This window comes from Rhinolophus hipposideros (assembly GCF_964194185.1).
Source record: "Rhinolophus hipposideros genome assembly, chromosome: 6".
Taxonomy (NCBI): Eukaryota; Metazoa; Chordata; class Mammalia; order Chiroptera; family Rhinolophidae; genus Rhinolophus; species Rhinolophus hipposideros.
Window position 1 is genome coordinate 37,998,911 of NC_138052.1, and position 18,683 is coordinate 38,017,593.

The 18,683-nt window shown below is 36.9% G+C and overlaps 2 protein-coding genes across 49 annotated transcripts in view; both read right to left on the bottom strand.

Annotated features, from left to right (window-relative positions):
* WDSUB1 (WD repeat, sterile alpha motif and U-box domain containing 1) overlaps positions 1 to 4,968 on the bottom strand; it is a 67,960-nt gene extending 62,992 nt beyond the window's left edge. The window contains exons 1-3 of one of the 4 annotated variants that reach the window (XM_081052241.1): positions 4,491 to 4,814; positions 3,327 to 3,748; positions 1,131 to 1,315 (exon numbers count right to left, since the gene is read on the bottom strand). In XM_081052241.1, the coding sequence (XP_080908367.1) occupies positions 1,131 to 1,315; positions 3,327 to 3,733 (592 nt within the window). In that variant the 5' untranslated portion in view covers positions 3,734 to 3,748; positions 4,491 to 4,814. Of the gene's footprint in view, positions 1 to 1,130; positions 1,316 to 3,326; positions 3,749 to 4,490 lie in introns of all 4 variants that reach the window. The other 3 variants (XM_081052239.1, XM_081052240.1, XM_081052242.1) reach the window with 3 other exon arrangements.
* Positions 4,969 to 14,885: 9,917 nt separating this feature from the next.
* The window catches only part of BAZ2B (bromodomain adjacent to zinc finger domain 2B), a 242,266-nt gene continuing 238,468 nt past the window's right edge, over positions 14,886 to 18,683 (bottom strand). For all 45 annotated transcript variants that reach the window (XR_013993561.1, XR_013993562.1, XM_081052281.1 and 42 more), the window contains one exon: positions 14,886 to 15,429. Coding sequence is in view for 43 of the 45 variants with exons in the window: in XM_081052281.1 (XP_080908407.1) it covers positions 15,276 to 15,429 (154 nt within the window). In the remaining 2 variants the exon portion in view is untranslated. The remainder of the gene's footprint in view (positions 15,430 to 18,683) is intronic.

Sequence of the window (18,683 nt, forward strand, 5' to 3'; positions counted from 1 at the left end):
TCATTTAAAATCTGAAGAGATCATTTATCCTCAGGCACAAATGGGATTATTTTTCCTTATTTGAGCAAAATATCACAAAGAGAGAAGAGTCAATACATTGTAAGTATTTACAGATATTAACACATACCAATTAAACAATAATAAATTAAAATTCATACTTTGTCTTTTAAGAAAACAGCGATTCTCACAAATTCCTATAACAATCCCTTTTAAAGCATATATCAATCTGCTTCAGGGAATTTATGCATAAGGTTAATATCTATTTCAAGGTTAATATCTATTTTGGGTAAAATAAAATACATAATTAAAATTAACATATGCTTCACCTACTACTAGAAAAATTTTAATTTACTTCTAGAAAATTTGAAATTTACAAATGTAGTTTACATTATATTGCTACAGGCTAGCACTGGTCTGGCAACAAGACTGGAGGGAGGGAGAAATGGAAATTCCATCCTAACATAGAAGACAAAAATAAAAGAAGGAAATTTCCCAATTCACTCTATCTATTTAAAACCAAGCGTCTATATTGAAGAGATTTTTGTTATTTTTCTAAAAACTAATTGTGTTGTCAAACATCTTATTTTATAAATTTAGCTTTTGAAAGGTTAAATAAGTAAATGGAAAATGTAGCTGCTGATTCCGTTTTATTTTTAATTTCATACCTCTATTTAAGTATCAGTATACTATATTTAAAAAATCACAGTATAGTGTGGCCTGTTAGCCCAGTTGGTTAGAGCATGGTGCTAATAACATCAAGGTTGCCGGTTCAATCCCAGCAGGGGCTACTGTGAGCTGCACCCTCCTTAAAAAAATTAATAATATAAATAAATAAATAAATCACAGTACAACCAATAGGATTAAGTCCTCTAAATTACCCTATCAAGGAATCCAGATCTATTGTACTAAGTTGAGTCATCCCCTACATAAACTAAAGAACGTGATTTCCCCATATAATATTTCTTTGTAATTTCATTTTGATCAAAAAACATAAAGAAAGATGATTCCTTAAAATGAATGAAGAGAGTCCTTTGTTTTATTAATGATGAAGTGAAAAATGAATAAAAGAACAAGAGTCCTACAGATTACAAACAGGATTCACTAATGCTTAAAAGAACAAAATAACTAACCAGAAACTGGCTGTGAAGAAAAATCGCAGCAGGTAATTCCAAGATCATGTGCTTTTTCACTATGCAGACACCTCATTTTATCATCCCACACTGTTAAATCTCCACATGAGGAGCCAGTGACAAAGAGGCTTCCATTAGGAGAAAACGCACAGGCCGCCAAGGAGCCATCCTTAACACAACCACATCTGGAATAAAAGCAAGAAAAAAAGGTTATCATGTCAGAACATCTTTTACTTTATTTCACAATCTCTAAGAGTAGCTTGATAAATGGCTATCACAGAACTAGAAAGAAAGCGCAATAAATGCCTATAGAAATAAAATATCATTTATATGCTACAAACTGAGACATGCTTTTTTAAAAATAAGAGGATTTAAACATTATCTTAACATGTTCAAGCCTAAACTATAGGGATCCAAACCAAAGTTCACATATCTTCATATTTTTCCATATGGTAAGTCAGTATGAACATATTGAAATCTTCAAAACTTAACAAAAGCAATGATAACCAACAACCATACTTGTCTATTTTTAAAAAAACAAAACTATTTGTACTGAAAAACATTGGAATACTATTTGGCGTTAAGAAAAGATGAAATAGTACCATTTGTGACAACATGGATGGATCTTGAGAATATCATGCTAAGTGAAATAAGTCAGATAGAAAAAGTAGAGAACCATATGATTTCACTGATATGTGGGATATAAAACTGAAAACAACAAAAGAACAAGACAAACAAATGAAGAAACAAAAACTCATAGACATAGACAATACTTTAGGGGTTACTAGAGAGTAAGAGGGAAAGGGCTCTAGAAGAGGGTCTAATATATGGTGATGAAAAGAGAACTGACTCTGTGAACACAACGTGAGATACAATGTATTACAGAATTGTACACCTGAAATCTGTGTAATTTTACTAACAATTGTCACCCCAATAAACTTTAATTTAAAAAACAAGAAAGAAAAATATGGTATTGGGGTCAAAAGTACTTTCAACTTTTGTATTGAAATCACCCAGAAGCAACAGTAAGGACTTTCAGCTTCAAATATAAATTCTTTATGAAAAGAAAATACTATGAACAAATTAAAATTATCTTGGGAAAATAAAGAAGCACTATGCTACCATGCTAACGGTATCATTTTCTCAATTACCTAGGACAAATAAACCAGTAAAAAATCCAACTATGAGTGCAGTGTCCCATCCAGTGCTTAAATCTATTGCAATAGATATTGCAGAATGCATCACCTGGTAAGTGAAAAAGAAGACAGCTGACAGCTGTATCTCATTCAAACATTTCACTGTTTCTGTGCTTTCTCTTTAAAATGTTTATTAACCACCACATGAACAAAGCACTTTCTACCCAAAAACCTACATCTAAATAAGCAAGTTATTTACCAGCTGACATTTGTGCTCTGATGTTGGGGGTTAGGGAGAAGGGAAGGTACATTAGGCTATTTTAATTGGTAACATTGAAATATTTATGATTTTTAAAGTGCTTAATGTCAGTGAACTGCTTAACGTACACTTAAAAATGAAAATTTTATGTTGTAAACATTTCACCACAATATAAATAGATAAAAATATCTGGTTTTAATGTTGGTAAGTTGTAACAGAACATTACTTATGTAAATTAGTTGATGTGTTTTTATCCAAAAGGAGTTTTTCAGGTGTTGGGTTGTTTGTTTGTTTGTTTGTTTGTTTGTTTTAGATATAATAATACACCACCACACTCCTCACAAGGTTCTTTTTTTCTGGGCTTGGTCATTCACTCAGCAAGAATTCTCTTCAGGAAATAGCTGTGTCTCTTTAGTAAGACTTACCTACGGTAACTTCATTTATTAAGAATACATTTATTAAGAATACATGAGTTACAAAAATAAAACCTAAAATTACTAATCTTATTCAAAAGATTGTTTTCTTTCCTTACCACAGTAAAAATCCATAGCAGTGTAACAAGATTAACCCTTATTTTACAAAAGAAAGACTGAAAATTTAAAACTCTCCGAGCCAAGCAAATCTATGAGAATCATACTAAACATCTGTTTTTATGATCTTCAGAAGACAGGTCAAAATGTTTCCTTGCAATGTCTGAAACTTATCTGATTCTTAAAGTCATCAAAATATGCTTCTTTTTTTCCCTTTGTTTGGTAGACCTGTTAAAAGGATTGAAAATGGAAAGGGTTTAAACAGTCATACCTATGTAACTTGTACGACTGCGCATTCCACAAAACAACAGTTCCGTCAGCTGCACCTGACACCAAACAGGTGGAGTCTGGGGAGAAGCGGCAAACCCTCACGGGGCTCCCATTGGGCTGTTCCATCACTGACAACGTCTGTCCATCATGCGGATTCCATAGGACAGTGGTACCATCTGTTGAACATGAAGCCAAAATATGTCCTGAAGGGGAGAAACAGCAGCAATGGACAGCATAGGTGTGAAATTTCAATGGCGAGTGCGGGACTTCAGTAAAGTCACTTAGGGAGTACAGGCGAATTGTTTTGTCCAAGGAACAAGTAGCCAAGAGGGATGAGGAGAAGGCACAGCAGTTGATATCATCACCATGATCAGCTAATGTGTAAATTAGTTTCACCATGTTCTTCATTTGAAGTAAAATACCCTGCAATTTTAAAATAGATAACGTTTACTTCATCCTGGAAGGCAAATAAATGCAATCTGAATCCATGTAAAAGGGCCAAAATCCAGTTGAGTACTGGCCTTTAAATATTATATGAACATAATACGAAATGATTAGAAAATGTAAAACAAAGCTACCAATACTTTAAAAAAAAAGAGTGAAAAAATGGTGTAGAATGAGTGAGAAACAGCCCTTGAAGGGGTAGGTATAACCTTGGATTTTAAAATTCATAATCTCTTGTTCTAACCTTATTTACAGAAATCTCTACAAACAAAAACTGGAGGCTTTTCCCATTTTCATCTTACCCCACAGGTTCGGCCTCTGTTTTTCAAACATAAACTCCAAAAAAGCCTGAATCACAAACAAAAACACATGTGAAAAATCCTGGTAGATGATGGCCTGTTATTGCACTGAAAACAAGCCCAGGTGGTGCTTTCCGGCGTAGTCCCAAATCCCAGTTGTGCAAAGGGCACACAGGTAATTTTCCAAACAAACGTCGGCTTCCACACGCTGGTGGCACTTAACTGCCTTTGCAGTTTGAGGCCGTACAGCCGGAAGGGGGGACCTAATCAACTGAGCAGTTTATTTTGAAAAGACTCAAGCCCTAAGGCCAATCTCCGGGCGAACGCGATCAATTCGCCTGTGGCAACACACTCATCCTCATCTAATGCACATCACACGCGAAACGTGCCACGAAGCCCCCAAAACAAAGCCCGCGACTTACTGCCCCCGCAGGCAGGGGCCAACCCTGCAGACTAAGTGACCCCGGCGGAAGGGCGGCCTCGGGACCCGCGCTCACTCCGCGCGCGTGCGGCGGGGCCCGGGCCTTCCCGGGTGCAGGCCCCGCGGCTCCCGGGCCGAGGCCGCACCACAGCGCCGCGCTCCCGTCAAGGGCCGGGCGGGTCCCCGTCGCGCGCGTAGATCCAGGCGCAGAGAGACGGAGGGTTCAGACCCCCAATCAGGGAGGCTCCGTGGGTCGATCACGGTCCGCTCCCCGACCAGACGCGGCCGCTGTTAAACAAGCCAATGGGAGCCGCCCCTTTCACCTGGAGGACGGGCGGCGCGCGGGATCCGCCCTCTCGTGCCCCGTGAGCCACGTGACGCGCAGGTGAGGCGGGCGGGGCCCGCGCAGGTGAGGCCGGCGCAGGTGAAGCGGGCGGGGTTGGCGCACGCGCACCCCGCGAAGCAAAGGGACAGGCCACGCCCCCAGGGACGGAACACGTCTCGGCGCATGCGTGCCCTTCCGCTTTTTAGTAGAGAAGTCTCTAAATTCTGGCTGGAGGATTGGGGTGGGTGTTGAGTGGGGAAGAGTCTTTAGCTGAAATTGTTTTCAGGTGAGGAAGTTGAGGTCCGGCGGTCTAGCGAGCGTCTGAAATGTGGTTTTAAAGGGGCACAATATCAACTATCCAGTTATTCCAGCTCAACATTTATGCATCTCTTCCCTCCCTTAGTTCACCATAATCTGTTCTCTCAGTCACCTCTCTGATTGGTCATTTCAGTTTGGACTAGCTCTGACCTCAGCGGCCTATGACTGGGGGTCTTTTGCCCTCGCCTTTAAGCGAAGGTTTCCCAAATATCTCCATCCAGGGCAGGCTGCTGGCACCTGGGCCCCAGTCCTGCGGTTCCCGGTGTCACCGGACAGGTCCGAATGGACATCTTGGTGTCACCTAAAACCGATGTGCATGTCCTCCAGCCTTTCCTATAGTTTCCTAGCGTCACAAATGGACCATGGTTCCCAGGTGTAATTGACTATAAAGTGGTCTTGCCAATTCCTTTTGAAATTAAAAAGTTGTCTAGAAAATAGTTCCTAGGCACAATAACGCTTGTTAACTAAATGTATGACACAGTATAGGACTATGTATGTTCAGATGACAATCAAAGATACAGGTAACTTTTATTTTTAATCCATGGAAATTTAGTTTTCTTTAATGAGGAAACATTCAAATTTATCAAACTGAAAAACACAAAGTCATATATTTAAAGAGTAATAACCTATGCTCAAATTTAAAGGTGAATTTGAGATAGCTAGAAATTATTTGTAATGAAAAAAGACAAAAGGAAAAGGAGATCAAAATCTATGGCTTTGAGATGCTCCTGTGATTTTTAAATTAATGAGTGCCTCATGATTGAGACATTGAACACCTGATTACATACCAAAGCACTCCCCAGCAGTATTTTTCTAAAAACAACTTTTTGCTTGTAAAAATAATAGAGCTCTCTGTAGGAAATATTAATCATTTTACAAAAATTTCTGCAAACTATCTTTTTAAACTTAAACATATATCCCAAGCATTTTCCATGTCTAAGATTTCTTCAGTATCTTATTTTTCTGCCTAATGGTCCACACTTCCAGAAACATGCCATAATTTATTTAACATTTTCCCTGTTGTGGATGGTTATTTCAATATTTTGTGATTATAAACGAAAATGGATTAAACGACTTTGTACATAAATCCTTATCCATGTTCATGAATATCTCCTAAGAAAATTGTTAATATTTTTTATCTTCACTAATTTGATGAGTAAAATTGTTATAATATTCTTTAAGTAAAATATGTAAAAGAAACCCCTGACTACACATGCCAGTAGTCTAGCATGGAGATTTCAAAGCCAATATGGTCAGCTTTGCCTATCCTGCAGGAAAAGGCAATTTCAGAAAGAGAAGCCCTATTACAGCTGCTCTAGTCTATGAGTTTGCAATTTGGGAGATGTTAATTAAAGTATCTTGCCAATATACTAGAGAAATATTGTAAGAATTAATAGAGGTCTTTGATCACTGAACTAGTTATCTTCTCTCACAGGATAGAGTGTCAAAGTAGTTGGAACTTTGACTGGGAATATTAAAAATTTGAATATTTTATGCATTCGTTGCTTTAATTAACTGTGGTCAATAATTAATCTTATTTTATCATTAACTTCTGTTTCTTGTAATAATGCTACTTGAGAAATATAAAAAACAATTTTAAATAATATATTTAAAGAAAAACTAACTGTTCAATTAAGTGGTAAGTGATACATTATTTCAAAATACAATTGCAATGGGAAAAGAATAGGTGTGAATCAATTACTAGTGAGTCACTGATTACTAAAATCTATGGTTGAGAGTAACTGAAAGCTCAAAGGAGAGAGAGATAATGGGCTTTCGAGTAATTAGAAAAGGTGGGTGTAAGCATGGATCTTAAATAGGCTTGAAGTGTGCGCCTGTTGAGGGATGAACTTGGGAAATACCCAGTTTTCACAGTAAATACTCAGGGATGTATTTGGGTTGTTTTACTTTGCAGGTGACCCAAGTCCAGAGTTACCAGAACATTTGGGCAAGGTAGAGTACATGATGTAACAACTACTCTGTTTCCCCGAAAATAAGAACTAGCTGGACAATCAGCTCTAATGCGTCTTTTGGGGCAAAAATGTATGAGGGGCAAAGTATGAGGGGGAAAGCATTGAATCTTTCACCATTAAATGTGATGTGAGCTGCAGGTATTTTGTCAGTGTCCTTTATCTGGTTGAAGAAGTTCTATCCTACTTTGTTGAGCATTTTATTATTAGAAGATACCAGATTTTTTTCAAATGCTTTTCTTGCATCTATTGAGATGAATATGTATTTGTTTTTCTGTTGCTTTTGAGATGTTAAACCAAGCTTGTATTCCTGGGGTGAATCTAATTTGGTCGTGGTGTATAATTCTTATGTATTGCTGGATTCAGTTTACTAGTATCTTATTGAGGATTTTTGCATCTATATTAAAAGATGTTCGTCTCTAGTTTTCTTTTCTTGTGATATCTGTGACCTAGGTATTAAGGCAAAACTGGCCTCACAAAATGACTTGGGAAATGTTTCTGAAATCTTGGTATTAGTTTTTCATTAAATCTTTGGTAGAATTCAGTGGTGAAGCCATTTGGGGTTGGGCCTATCTTTGTGGGAATTTTTATTATTAATTCAATCTCTTTGCTTGTTATAGGACTATTTATATTTTCCCTTTTTTCTTAAATTGCAGTAGTTTGTGTTTTCTAGAACTCTGTCCATTACTACCCAAGTTACCTAATTTGTTGACGTTCACTTGGTCGTAGTATTCACTTATAACCTTTATTTCCGCAAGGTCGGTAGCAATGTCTTTTCATTCCTGACTTTAGTAATTTGAGTCTTTTCTCTTTTTCTCAGCAAGTATAGCTAAAGTTTTGTCAAGTTTGCTGTTCTTTTCAAAGAACCAATTTTTTGGTTTAATTGGTTTTCTCTTTCTTTTTGTTGTTTCATTAATTTCTGCTCTACTCATTCCTTCTTTCTTTCTGTTTGCTTTAGGATTTTTTTGCTCTTCTTTATCTATTAGAAGTTTAGGTTATGGATTTAAGATCTTTTTTATTTTTAAATATATATTTACAACTTTAAATATCCCTGTCAGGACTGCTTTGGCTGAAGCCCAGTAATTCTTTGCATTAATGAAATCTACCATTCGTGTTACTCTTTTAGGTGGATCACAATTTGGGTCTCCAAATAGTATACGTCATTATCCACACAATTCCATAGCAGCCCAAACTTTCACTGGCTCAAAAGGCCCTGCAGCCCCTCCATTTTTCTTGGTGTCTATTTTTCATCATGACATTTCTCAAAAGCAATGTTTCCCCTTTGAACCCAGGGTGAGATATATTGCAATCTTTTCTGACCATAACAGATTACCACAGTTCGATCTATTTGCTTTTCCAAGATCCTCTTAATCTTTTACCACACTTTCCTGTATGGTGCATTCTAGTTATTTTCTAGGACCCCCTTTTAAGTGACAGGATATAGAGAGGTGGGATGTTAAGCCCTACTGCGCCTACTTTCCTCACCTAATCCAATGGTTTGATAGCCATTGTGTATCAGGATAGCCTAGGATATGGTGTAGTTACAATGAGCCCCAATGTCTCAATGACTTATAAGAAAGAATGAGTTCTTGCTTATATATCCATCGTGAATTAGTAGGGAATTCTGTTCGGGACCTAGGCTAACAGATTATGAATTATTTTGAACATTATTTGTAGTCGCACAACAGCCTAGCCAACTGTCCCTCCATGTCTTTCCTTAAGGAAAGAAGAGTTTGTGAGATTGTGCCTTTCTGGGACTCTGTTCCATCCTTTGTTTACACCTTATATCTCTCTGTCTGGTCCCCAAAAGATGGTTTGCAGCCAAAGACGGGTAAGATATCTCACGCGAGATACAACCTAAGCCAGGCAAAACCAAGTGGGGACCCCAAATGAGCTGCCTTGGACAGGTATGGGAAGGGGCCTTGCCACCCCTTCCCCCTGCTTGGGAAAGTCTATTGCTGGCTCTGGCTTTCCCCTTGCACCTGGTTCCACTTCTCTCAACAGAGTTGTTACCATGTGAAAGACTTGATCCTGAAAAGGTACATACTTTAGGTAAAAACATCCTGGGACCTTGTGCTTCCGCTGTTTAAAGACAAAGGGTAATTGGAATAAACATTTTTCTGTTAGGAAGTCTGAGCCTCACAGACCGTGTAAGAAATAATGTTGCTTTCTTGTAGTTGTAGACCTCTCAGTAAAAACCTCCAGCCAGCTTTATTCTGGGCTCCAGCCCTCTGAGACTGAGAGACCCCTGGCCTTCAGTGAGATTTAACTGCATTAAGTCTCTGGTTGTTTCTTGCTTAAAAACTTAACCCAAACCGCCCCTTCTCGCCTCCTCACTGCCCTTGTTGCATGGGACGCGACAATTATTAGTTGCTGTGTCAGAGGGAAAAGAGAAAAATTAAACAGTTGGCCAACAAGAAACACATGATTCTTGCATTCAGATTTCTTTAGCCAGAACCAGCTTGTCAAATGGCCCCACTCAACCACAAGGGGTGTAAGAAACACAATTTGAACGTTTGCCCAGGAACGATAGAAGTCTGATTTAATGGCATTAATGACTATACAAGATGGTAGGTGTTCTCCCTTTTGAAAAGAAATGAGACCAAAGTTAGAGTTCCCCTTGAAAGGGACTAGATCACAGTTAGAGACCAGAGGGAAGCAATCTGGAGAATTACAGGGAAATTCCATTTTGTAGCAGATGACCATTCTTTTCCACCGATTGAATTCATCTGGGATCTCTTAGTTAGGTCCATTATTATAGACAGGAACCTCTTCAACATGTCCCAGAAAAGAGCTGTACTCTATTAGAACATTACCAAGCTTCAAGATAAGATTATAATTACTGCATATTCATGAATTATAGCCCAAATACACATAGAGTTATCCTTTCCAAAGCAATCATTTTGGAATATCAAACGTTTTTCCCCAGCATAGCTGTTACCTAAAATATATTTAGAACCCCATTTTTGCATTGCTTTCAAAGAGTGTGGCTCATGCTTTTGAATATATTCATTGATTGGAAGGCTTTATTGACAAAGGTTTATTGGGTACCTTTAACGTCAGACATTATATAATACTAGGTTCTGGATGTTTAAAAATGTGTGTGTGTATATGTATATGAAACACTATATATATAGTATATGTATATACATAAAAACATTATATATAACACTATATATATTTAAAGATAACACATTGCTAAATAAATATATTAAAAAGTAGACCGGAAAGACATAATTAAAAGTGAATGTAGGGCTGGCCCGGTGGCTCAGGTTGTTGGAGTGCTGTGCTCCTAACGCCGAGGTCAGTGGTTTGATTCCCACATGGGCCAGTGAGCTGCGCCCTCTACAGCTAAGATTGTGAACAACGGCTCTCCCTGGAGCTGGGCTGCTGTGTGCAGCCAGGAGTGGCTGGCAGCTGGCAACAGCTGCCGTGAGCTGCTGTGAGTGGCCAACGATGACAGGCAACTGACTGCCTCAGCTGGGGGGAGTGCAAGGCTCATAACATCAGCATGGGCCAGGGAGCTGTGTCCTACACAACTAGACTGAGAAACAACGGTTTGAACCGGAGAGGGTAGGGGAGGCAGAAGAAGGGGAAGAGGGGAGTTTTAGAGGAACTGAAGGAAGAAAAAAAAAGAAAAAAAAAGAAAAAGAAACAAAAATGTGACATAGCTGAGGAGAGAAATTACCTCAATTTTGTGTACTTGAGGTTTTCAAATGTTTTTTTTGTTGTTTGCTTGCTGTTATTTTTTAACTTTTATTTATTTTAAAAGTTTTTCCAGGACCCATCAGCTCCAAGTCAAGTAGCTGTTTCAATCTACTTCTGGAGGGCGCAGCTCACAGTGGCCTATGTGGGGTTCGAATCTGCAACCTTGTGATTAAGAACACCACGCTCTAACCAACTGAGCTAACCGGCTGCCCCTTAAAAAGTTATTTCAAAGGTAGAGTTATAATGTGGCCCAAGCAAGCATAAGAGATCGTATTGAAACGCAAGGTAGATGAGGTTCTACTAGCTTTCCTGTATTTAATTGTTTTTATGTCATAGTCCTGTAGAGGGGAAATTTCAATTCTCTTAAAATACTTCCCTTATCTCCTTGTTGGAATAAATTTTTTTAATAAAACGCAAAAGCTCTTTCATTTCTCAAATGGAGATATTTGAGATGCAAATAACTTTGAGAGAAAGAGAGAGCCCCAAAAATGAAATTTACAAAAAAAAGTAAATGATTGATTTTCTTGTTGAGGATATGTTTAATGGGAGACTAAATGAACAGGGTTTTACATTTCTTGAAAGTATATCAGGGGTAGAGGGGATGGAAAAGAGGAGGAGCACAGAAAGGGGTGCAATAAGGTAGCAAGGACAGATCAGATCCATTAAAACTTTGATTAAAATTAGTGCTTTTAACAAATTTCATTTTTGATTGAAACAAGAAAAAGAGATCACTTTGCATTTATGGTAATTTAGTTCTTTTGTGTTCAAGGTGTATCCATAGAGTTTCACTTCTTTAATTTTCGCTATGGTTAACAACTAAATAAATATTAATTTACTCTCCACATACTGTTTCAAGCTGATGATTATTTTAATAGTAATGGATTCTTTGGTTGTCCTTGCTCGGTCACTACTTGAGTGATAATGTAAATCTCAACTTGAGGACAGGCCCAGTTTTTTGTAATTTACAGAGCAAGCAGGACTAAAATGGAGAAAGTTCAGGTTAAAGCCTAATTTATCTTAATAAAAGTATGTTGTGTATACTTGTAATTGTGTGGTAGCAGAGGGTTCAGAAATTTTTCTTTTAATATTTGAGGAGAACAATGACACTGATTTTATTTAGTTATTTATTTTTTACATTTGAAACTATATAATTTTACTAACCAATGTCACCCCAATAAATTTAATATTTTAAAAAGATTATAATAAAAATAAAAAATTAAGGAAGTGCCTTTTTCTTAGTATGAGTTTATCAGACTTTAGCATTTTGAAATCACAAATGACATCCCACAAACCATCTCATATGACAAGATAGAGAGCTATAAAGTATAAGACTATGTTGTATTGGAATTAACACTAGGCTTGAAAACAAAAGGTTTCACTTTGATTCCAAATTCCATTTTTAACCAGTTGTGTTACCTTAGGCAAGTCAAAGTGTCTCTCATTTTTAGGTTGCTCATGTGTACAATGTAACAGGGAGAGTGGATATGAAAGTATTACATCTAATATAAAGTACTTTTTTAACGTGTAGTGTTTTTTTGTGATAGTAGAGAAACTTTATTTGTTGACTTTCTCTTATACCTTTAAGCAGAAATTTACCATGGTGACAAGGGAGGAGACAACTACTCAGAAGTGACTGACTTCATTCTTGTAGGCCTCAAGGTCCATCCAGAACTCCACAGTCTCCTCTTCCTACTATTCCTGATTGTTTATGGGATGGTCCTTCTGGGGAACCTTAGCATGATTGGCATGCTAAACACACTGATGTATTTCTTCCTAGGCAATCTCTCCATCATTGACCTATTCCACTGTTATTGTACCCAAAACCATGGTCAACATCCTGTCTTAGAAGTAAACCATATACTTTGCAGGTTGTGTGGCTCAGATGTTTCTTTATGCACTTTTCATAGTAACAGAGGCCTTTGTCCTGGCAGCCATGGCCTACGACAGTTATATTGCTGTCTGCAGCCCTCTTATCTATACTGAATGACACTGGTTTTAATGAGGATATGCCTAACATAGGGCAGAGTGTAAAAGTCATTTGCATAACAAATGAGCAACATATGTATAGTAGCAAGTGTTACGTAGATCAATGGCAACCCTTTGGGGACCATGTCCACTACTACTTGGACAGCTACTCCTATTGAGTCACAACAGTAAAGACATCAATCCAAAGCAGCCAATATTGACCAAGCTTTGCTTGTTTCGAGGATATAAAATTTTGTGAGGATGTAAAAATAAGATTATTTTTAAAAGAAAATTATCACTCTTGAAAAATTATTCTTTTGTGTGTGTTTACTTTATTTCTCATCGTGAGCCCCTCAGACACCAGACATGTTATTATCAAATAAGTCACTTACATACCATCTAACATAAATTAACATAAGCATGTATCATCCCTAAGGCAAAAACCCCCATGAAGAAAACTCCCATGGAGCATTTGGCAGCTCTATCACCACAAAAGCCACATATTTTATTCACAGCACCACCTTGTTCCCTGCTCCACGTGGTATTTTTGATTAAGCACCAGCCCCTTAAGGCATCACTGCAATATTTGGTTTATAGAAACTGACATATTTACATAATAACAGCTGATTTTCACATAAGTCTTCACAAAACCTAGGGCTTCAGGAAAATACTCTGTGGTTTTGAAGCGTTTTAAAGTTAGGGATATTTTCTTCAAAACGTTTCTATTCTCCTTCACTATTAAAAGCCATTTTCTGAGGACATTATCTAAAGCACCACTTCACCAGGGTGGGCGCTCCATGAAGGCAGGGCCCGCACCTGTCGTGCTCACCGGGGACTCCTCAGAGCCCAGCAACGCATCACGTCACATTTCATGAACACTTGACCTTGTATCTCAGGACTTAGTAGACTAATTTATATGATCCATTTTTGACCAATGTGTTCTATGTCTACCGATAGAGACATTTCTCCTATCGGACCTTAAAAATTTTCATATTGAAAATGGGAAATAAATGATAAAACGTGGTCCAGAGAGGTTCAGAGACTCACAAAAGTCACATCACTTGACTTAAAATCACCCTCTTCCACCCAGTCCATCTGTAAAAATCAAATTTAAATGTACTGGTTTTTTGAAAAGACTGTATTTTCAGGTTCATTAAGAAAAACTGAAAAAAAAAACTAGTTTGTAAAAGTCTTTTATTGTATCCGTGCCACACATAGTAGTGAAAAATAACACTCCTAAAAAAAAGAATGCTACCTTTTCCACAACATTTTATTTTAAATAAAACTTCAAGTACTCTTACATAGGTACAAAAAAAATTCTGATCTATTTGCCTCCAACAGGCCACCACAACACACAGTAGATAAAACACAGTGGTTACAAATGTCTTTTAAATTTATTTCTGAGGCAAGGCAAATGGGAGGAAAATGTTTCTATGAAAAAATACTGTGTGTGTAGGAAATTGTCACAATTTTATTCCACATGGATACAAATGATTATACTTTAATTTAGGCCCTGGTGGCTTAAAATTATATAACAAAATAGAAAAATGGAAAACTAATATCCCCTACACCCTGTTTCAAAGGCAGGCACTACCAAGATCAAGGAGACGCCACAGTGTTGGTAGAGGATAATTGCTGTACAAGCTGTGTAGCTATAATTACCTTCAGACTAAAATAAAATGCTACAGTCCTTCTAAGGCATAAACAATAATGTCTGCAAACAATATGTACACATAATACATATTTAAAACAAGACTTAATATAAACAATAATGAACAGTATATACAGGTCAATTTTTCTTCACTGTCTTGAAATACAATTTAACTACACAAGTGATGCAGCAACATATATATATACGTATATATATATATATATATAAATGTACTTGTAACTCTACAGTAAAGTTTATTTTTGGTGCTTTTATAGCACATCAGTGTAAACAGTTTAACTTGGCTTTGTTTTATATTTTAAAACATTCCTTGTTGTAATTTCAAGATTTAAAGCAATTTTCTAGTTCTTCCTTTTCACAGAAAACGAAGATTCTGGATGTGGTTTAATCATAAATAATTCATAAAATTAAATACATTCACTAAAAAATAAACTACAAAGTAAAAAAATGAAAAATAGATATTTATTGAGAGGGAAAGGAGAACCATTTCCCACATTAGAGCTCTGGTGTTGAATATTCAGTGCGATTTGATATATTTTAATTGCTATTGCACTATAACACCCTTTCCTTTGAAAATTCTTTGGGTGCGCTTCCCTGTTCTACCTAAATTAGCTGATAAATCACACAAACCAATAACCAAGGGCCTTGGTTGTTGTAGGAGTGAAGCCTTTAAAAATGGTATCATTCTTCTGATACTTATTTTTTTTTGTGATATTTACTTTAAGGAAAAAAAAGTCATTATGTATGTGCCTTGCACATTGATGTAAATACAGTTCACATTGCTGGTCTCATTTGTCCTTATTTAAAAGGAAAAAAAAAGATTTTATAACTTCAGCTCACTTTGAAAGTATCTGTCCACTTTTTTTCAAAATACTTCCTCATACTGTGGCCAGCTCTGCCTATATCAGAATCATCTTCATTAAATGTTTCACAGTTGTCAAAAACCAGCCTGACATCTAGGGCAAAGGATTCAAGGTTTGGATACCTGAAAAAAAACACATCATTTAGAGGTTGCTTCTATAGGGTGGCTTTGTTTTGTAAACATATGAAAAGGTAATAAAAGGTAAAATGAAAAGGAAAACTGAAAAGGAGAAAGATTAGGATAACTGCATTTAAAGTGATATAAACGGTATTATACCCTCTTATATGGAACATTTGAAAAAATTGCATATGCTCTGAAGCATACAGGATTTATAGACAGGTAAAATGGGAAAACAGATTTCTCTGGAGATCAAGATATAGTTCAACTAACTAGTATTTTCCCCACATCCAATTTCCTGGTTGACCTATATCACAATTCTCTCTTATAGGACTCATCCCATTTGACTAGTTTGTCAACTCATCTGACCAACTGTAACACTTGCAGTAGCCCTATTATCCACATTCAAAAATATTTAGTTGCAGTAGAAATAAATGCTTCCTGTGCACTATAAACATCACACTTGCCCTGTGTTTTTTACATACATCCCCGATGTATTGTTCTGTGTTAAATCTTCCCCGTTTCCCATTTCTCTCCTCTCTCCAAATATGCTCTTTTGACTGGAGTATGATGATCCAAATCAAGCAAAAACAAAAAACAAAAACAAAAACAAAAAAGCACGTACTGTCTTTTTACCAGAGATAACATTATGAGGAACTGGCTTTCAATAAGAAGCACTGTGGCTTCAGAATTTTGGTGGAAAAATCTCCCTTCTCCTTCTCTGTAAGAACATGAAGAAGAGAACAGAAGGTGAATGAGTCTGCCCAGACTTAGTGACGAGAAAGTGGTTCCTCTCAAGCTAACTCAAGCCAAATCAATACATTTTGAAAGAGGCCTTTTTGGAAATTCAGATTTAAATGAATTCTAATGTACAATAAGCTGGATAATAACATAATGTATCCATTACAAGTATCTTTGAAGCACACACTGAATCTCTTAGATCTGGTAAAAGTGGAATTATTTCTGTGATGAAATACCTTGTACGTACAGTCTTCACTCCCTCCTTCTAATATGTACTATAACAAAAGAAATAAAATTTCTTTATCCATAATGAGCTCACACAGTTAATTCATATAACTATGTAAACTTATGCATTTTCCTATTCTTTTGCGATTATTATCTTTTATCGAGGTGAAATTCACATAACATACAATTAACCGTTTTAAGGTAGACAATGAAGTGGCATTTAGTACATTCACAACATTGTACTACCACCACCTCTATCCAGTTCCAAAACACTGTCATCACCTCAAAAGGAAAACCTTATCCATTAAGCAGTTACTCTACATTTCTTGCTATTCCCACATCCTGGCAGGCACCAATCTGACTTCCTGTCTCTAAGGACTTACCTATTCTAGATATTTTATATCAATGGAATCATATAACATGTGGGAATACTTTTTATAAAATATTTTAAAGTTACTTTGAGAAATATTTATTTCTTTAGACTGCTCCTTACTATAAGAAAAGGTTAATGATTAATGCTAGGGAGGCTGGAACCCAGGAGAGAATTCTAGGTGAGATTCTAGGTGAAATAAATATGTGCCCTTCTTTCAAGCAAGGATGGGCAGCTGATGGGAGCCAGAAAGAGTCATTAAAGTAGGTACTTCCTCCCCTCTGTTCTATAAATTTCTAGGTTAAAAATTTGAAATAGTGTTTATGAGTTTGGGTTCCAACTCTTAAGTTTGGGTTTAATCAAACAACTCAAAGTTAGAGGAGCCTGAATCCACTGAATTTTGCCTCCCACACAGCAGGCATTATAAAGAAGTGCTTCTGTCTGCCTGCTTCCACTGTCACCCTCCCCTCCACTGACTAGGATTCATTCTCAAAAGGGAACTTCGACTTTGTAGCTCTTTTGCTAATTTTGTGTTAATGTCTAAGCCTGTTTGTTTTGGGGATTTGGGGATTGAAGTTTATCCTCTATCCAGGAATTAGAAAATCATGGAAACTAAAGTCAAAAGTTAACTTAAACATGGTCAGGTCTTTTTGTGTAAGTCTTTGTCCTGGCCATGCTGATTAAAAAGTCCAGTGTGCTATTCTAAACATCTGATTACTTGGATAGACAGGAAAAACAAGAAACAATTTAGTCCATATCTAGACAGCAGTTTTTTCTGTTTGGTCCACATTAGAACCAATAGTTTTAATGGTAAGAAACATTTTCTGAATTTGGGCAGGTCCTTTCTATAATTTTAAGAAAAATAAAACAAAGAAGAAATAATCCTTTGAAAAACTGATACTTCAGCTTTCTAAGAAATAAATTAGTCATTTGGCCAATCCAGTAAATCATTTGATATATGTGACAGGGACACTGATCATTATGAGTTAAGTTCTACTCAACTCTTCTAAGTTGAATAATTACGGAGCATGGTGATGTTCATCAAAAGAAGGCCCAGAAGAGCTAAATAATATACGGTATAATAATGATAACAACCACAATGATAATGTAATTAAACTATGTTTTATAATTATTCTTTCAATGTAAACTTCCTTCTTTCTCCATATTTTCTGTGACTTTACCAGAAGTGATGGGTACGGGCTACATTAAAAGCCAAACTGGGATGTAGGAATAAAAAGGGAGCAGGGGAGAATGGAAAGGAGAGTATAGCTGCACAGCTCCTGGCCATTCACATGTGGGATGTTTTTGTGTGGGCTTGTTCTGTGAGTGAACAGCCTCGTTCTTGTGGCTTGAAGATGGCCCAGTGTCCAGAACCAATCAATTTTCATTAATGCTATTCTCTGACAAAGATCAGCTGGCCTTACAAAGATCATGAACTGTGGCCAGGAAGACACTTCATTCTTTGGATAGGATTACAAAGAGAATTCCCCCAAAATAAGACCTCGCCGGACAATCAGCTCTAAAATGTCTTTCGGAGCAAAAAATACAAGACCGGGTCTTATATTAATTTTTGCTCCAAAAGACGCATTAGAGCTGATTGTCTGGCAAGGTCTTATTTTTGGGGAAACACAGTAATAGGCTTCTTCCACGTTTAATAAATGCATTTTTAGTATTCTCCAACTCATAATAAAGCTTTTAGTATTTAAATTTCCAATGTTCTTCTATCTCTACTTTGTAACAATCTGAAAATATTACAGAATCAATTTTTGTTAAACCCTCATGAGATAATGCCATCATCTGACATCTGAAGCAACATACAAGGTCCAGCTTACATGTTACTTACTTTAGGAGGCTTCCCTGATACCTTTCCTTACCTTCCAGGCTGGGTTCGGTGCCTTTCTAATGTCAACGCAGCTTAATAACA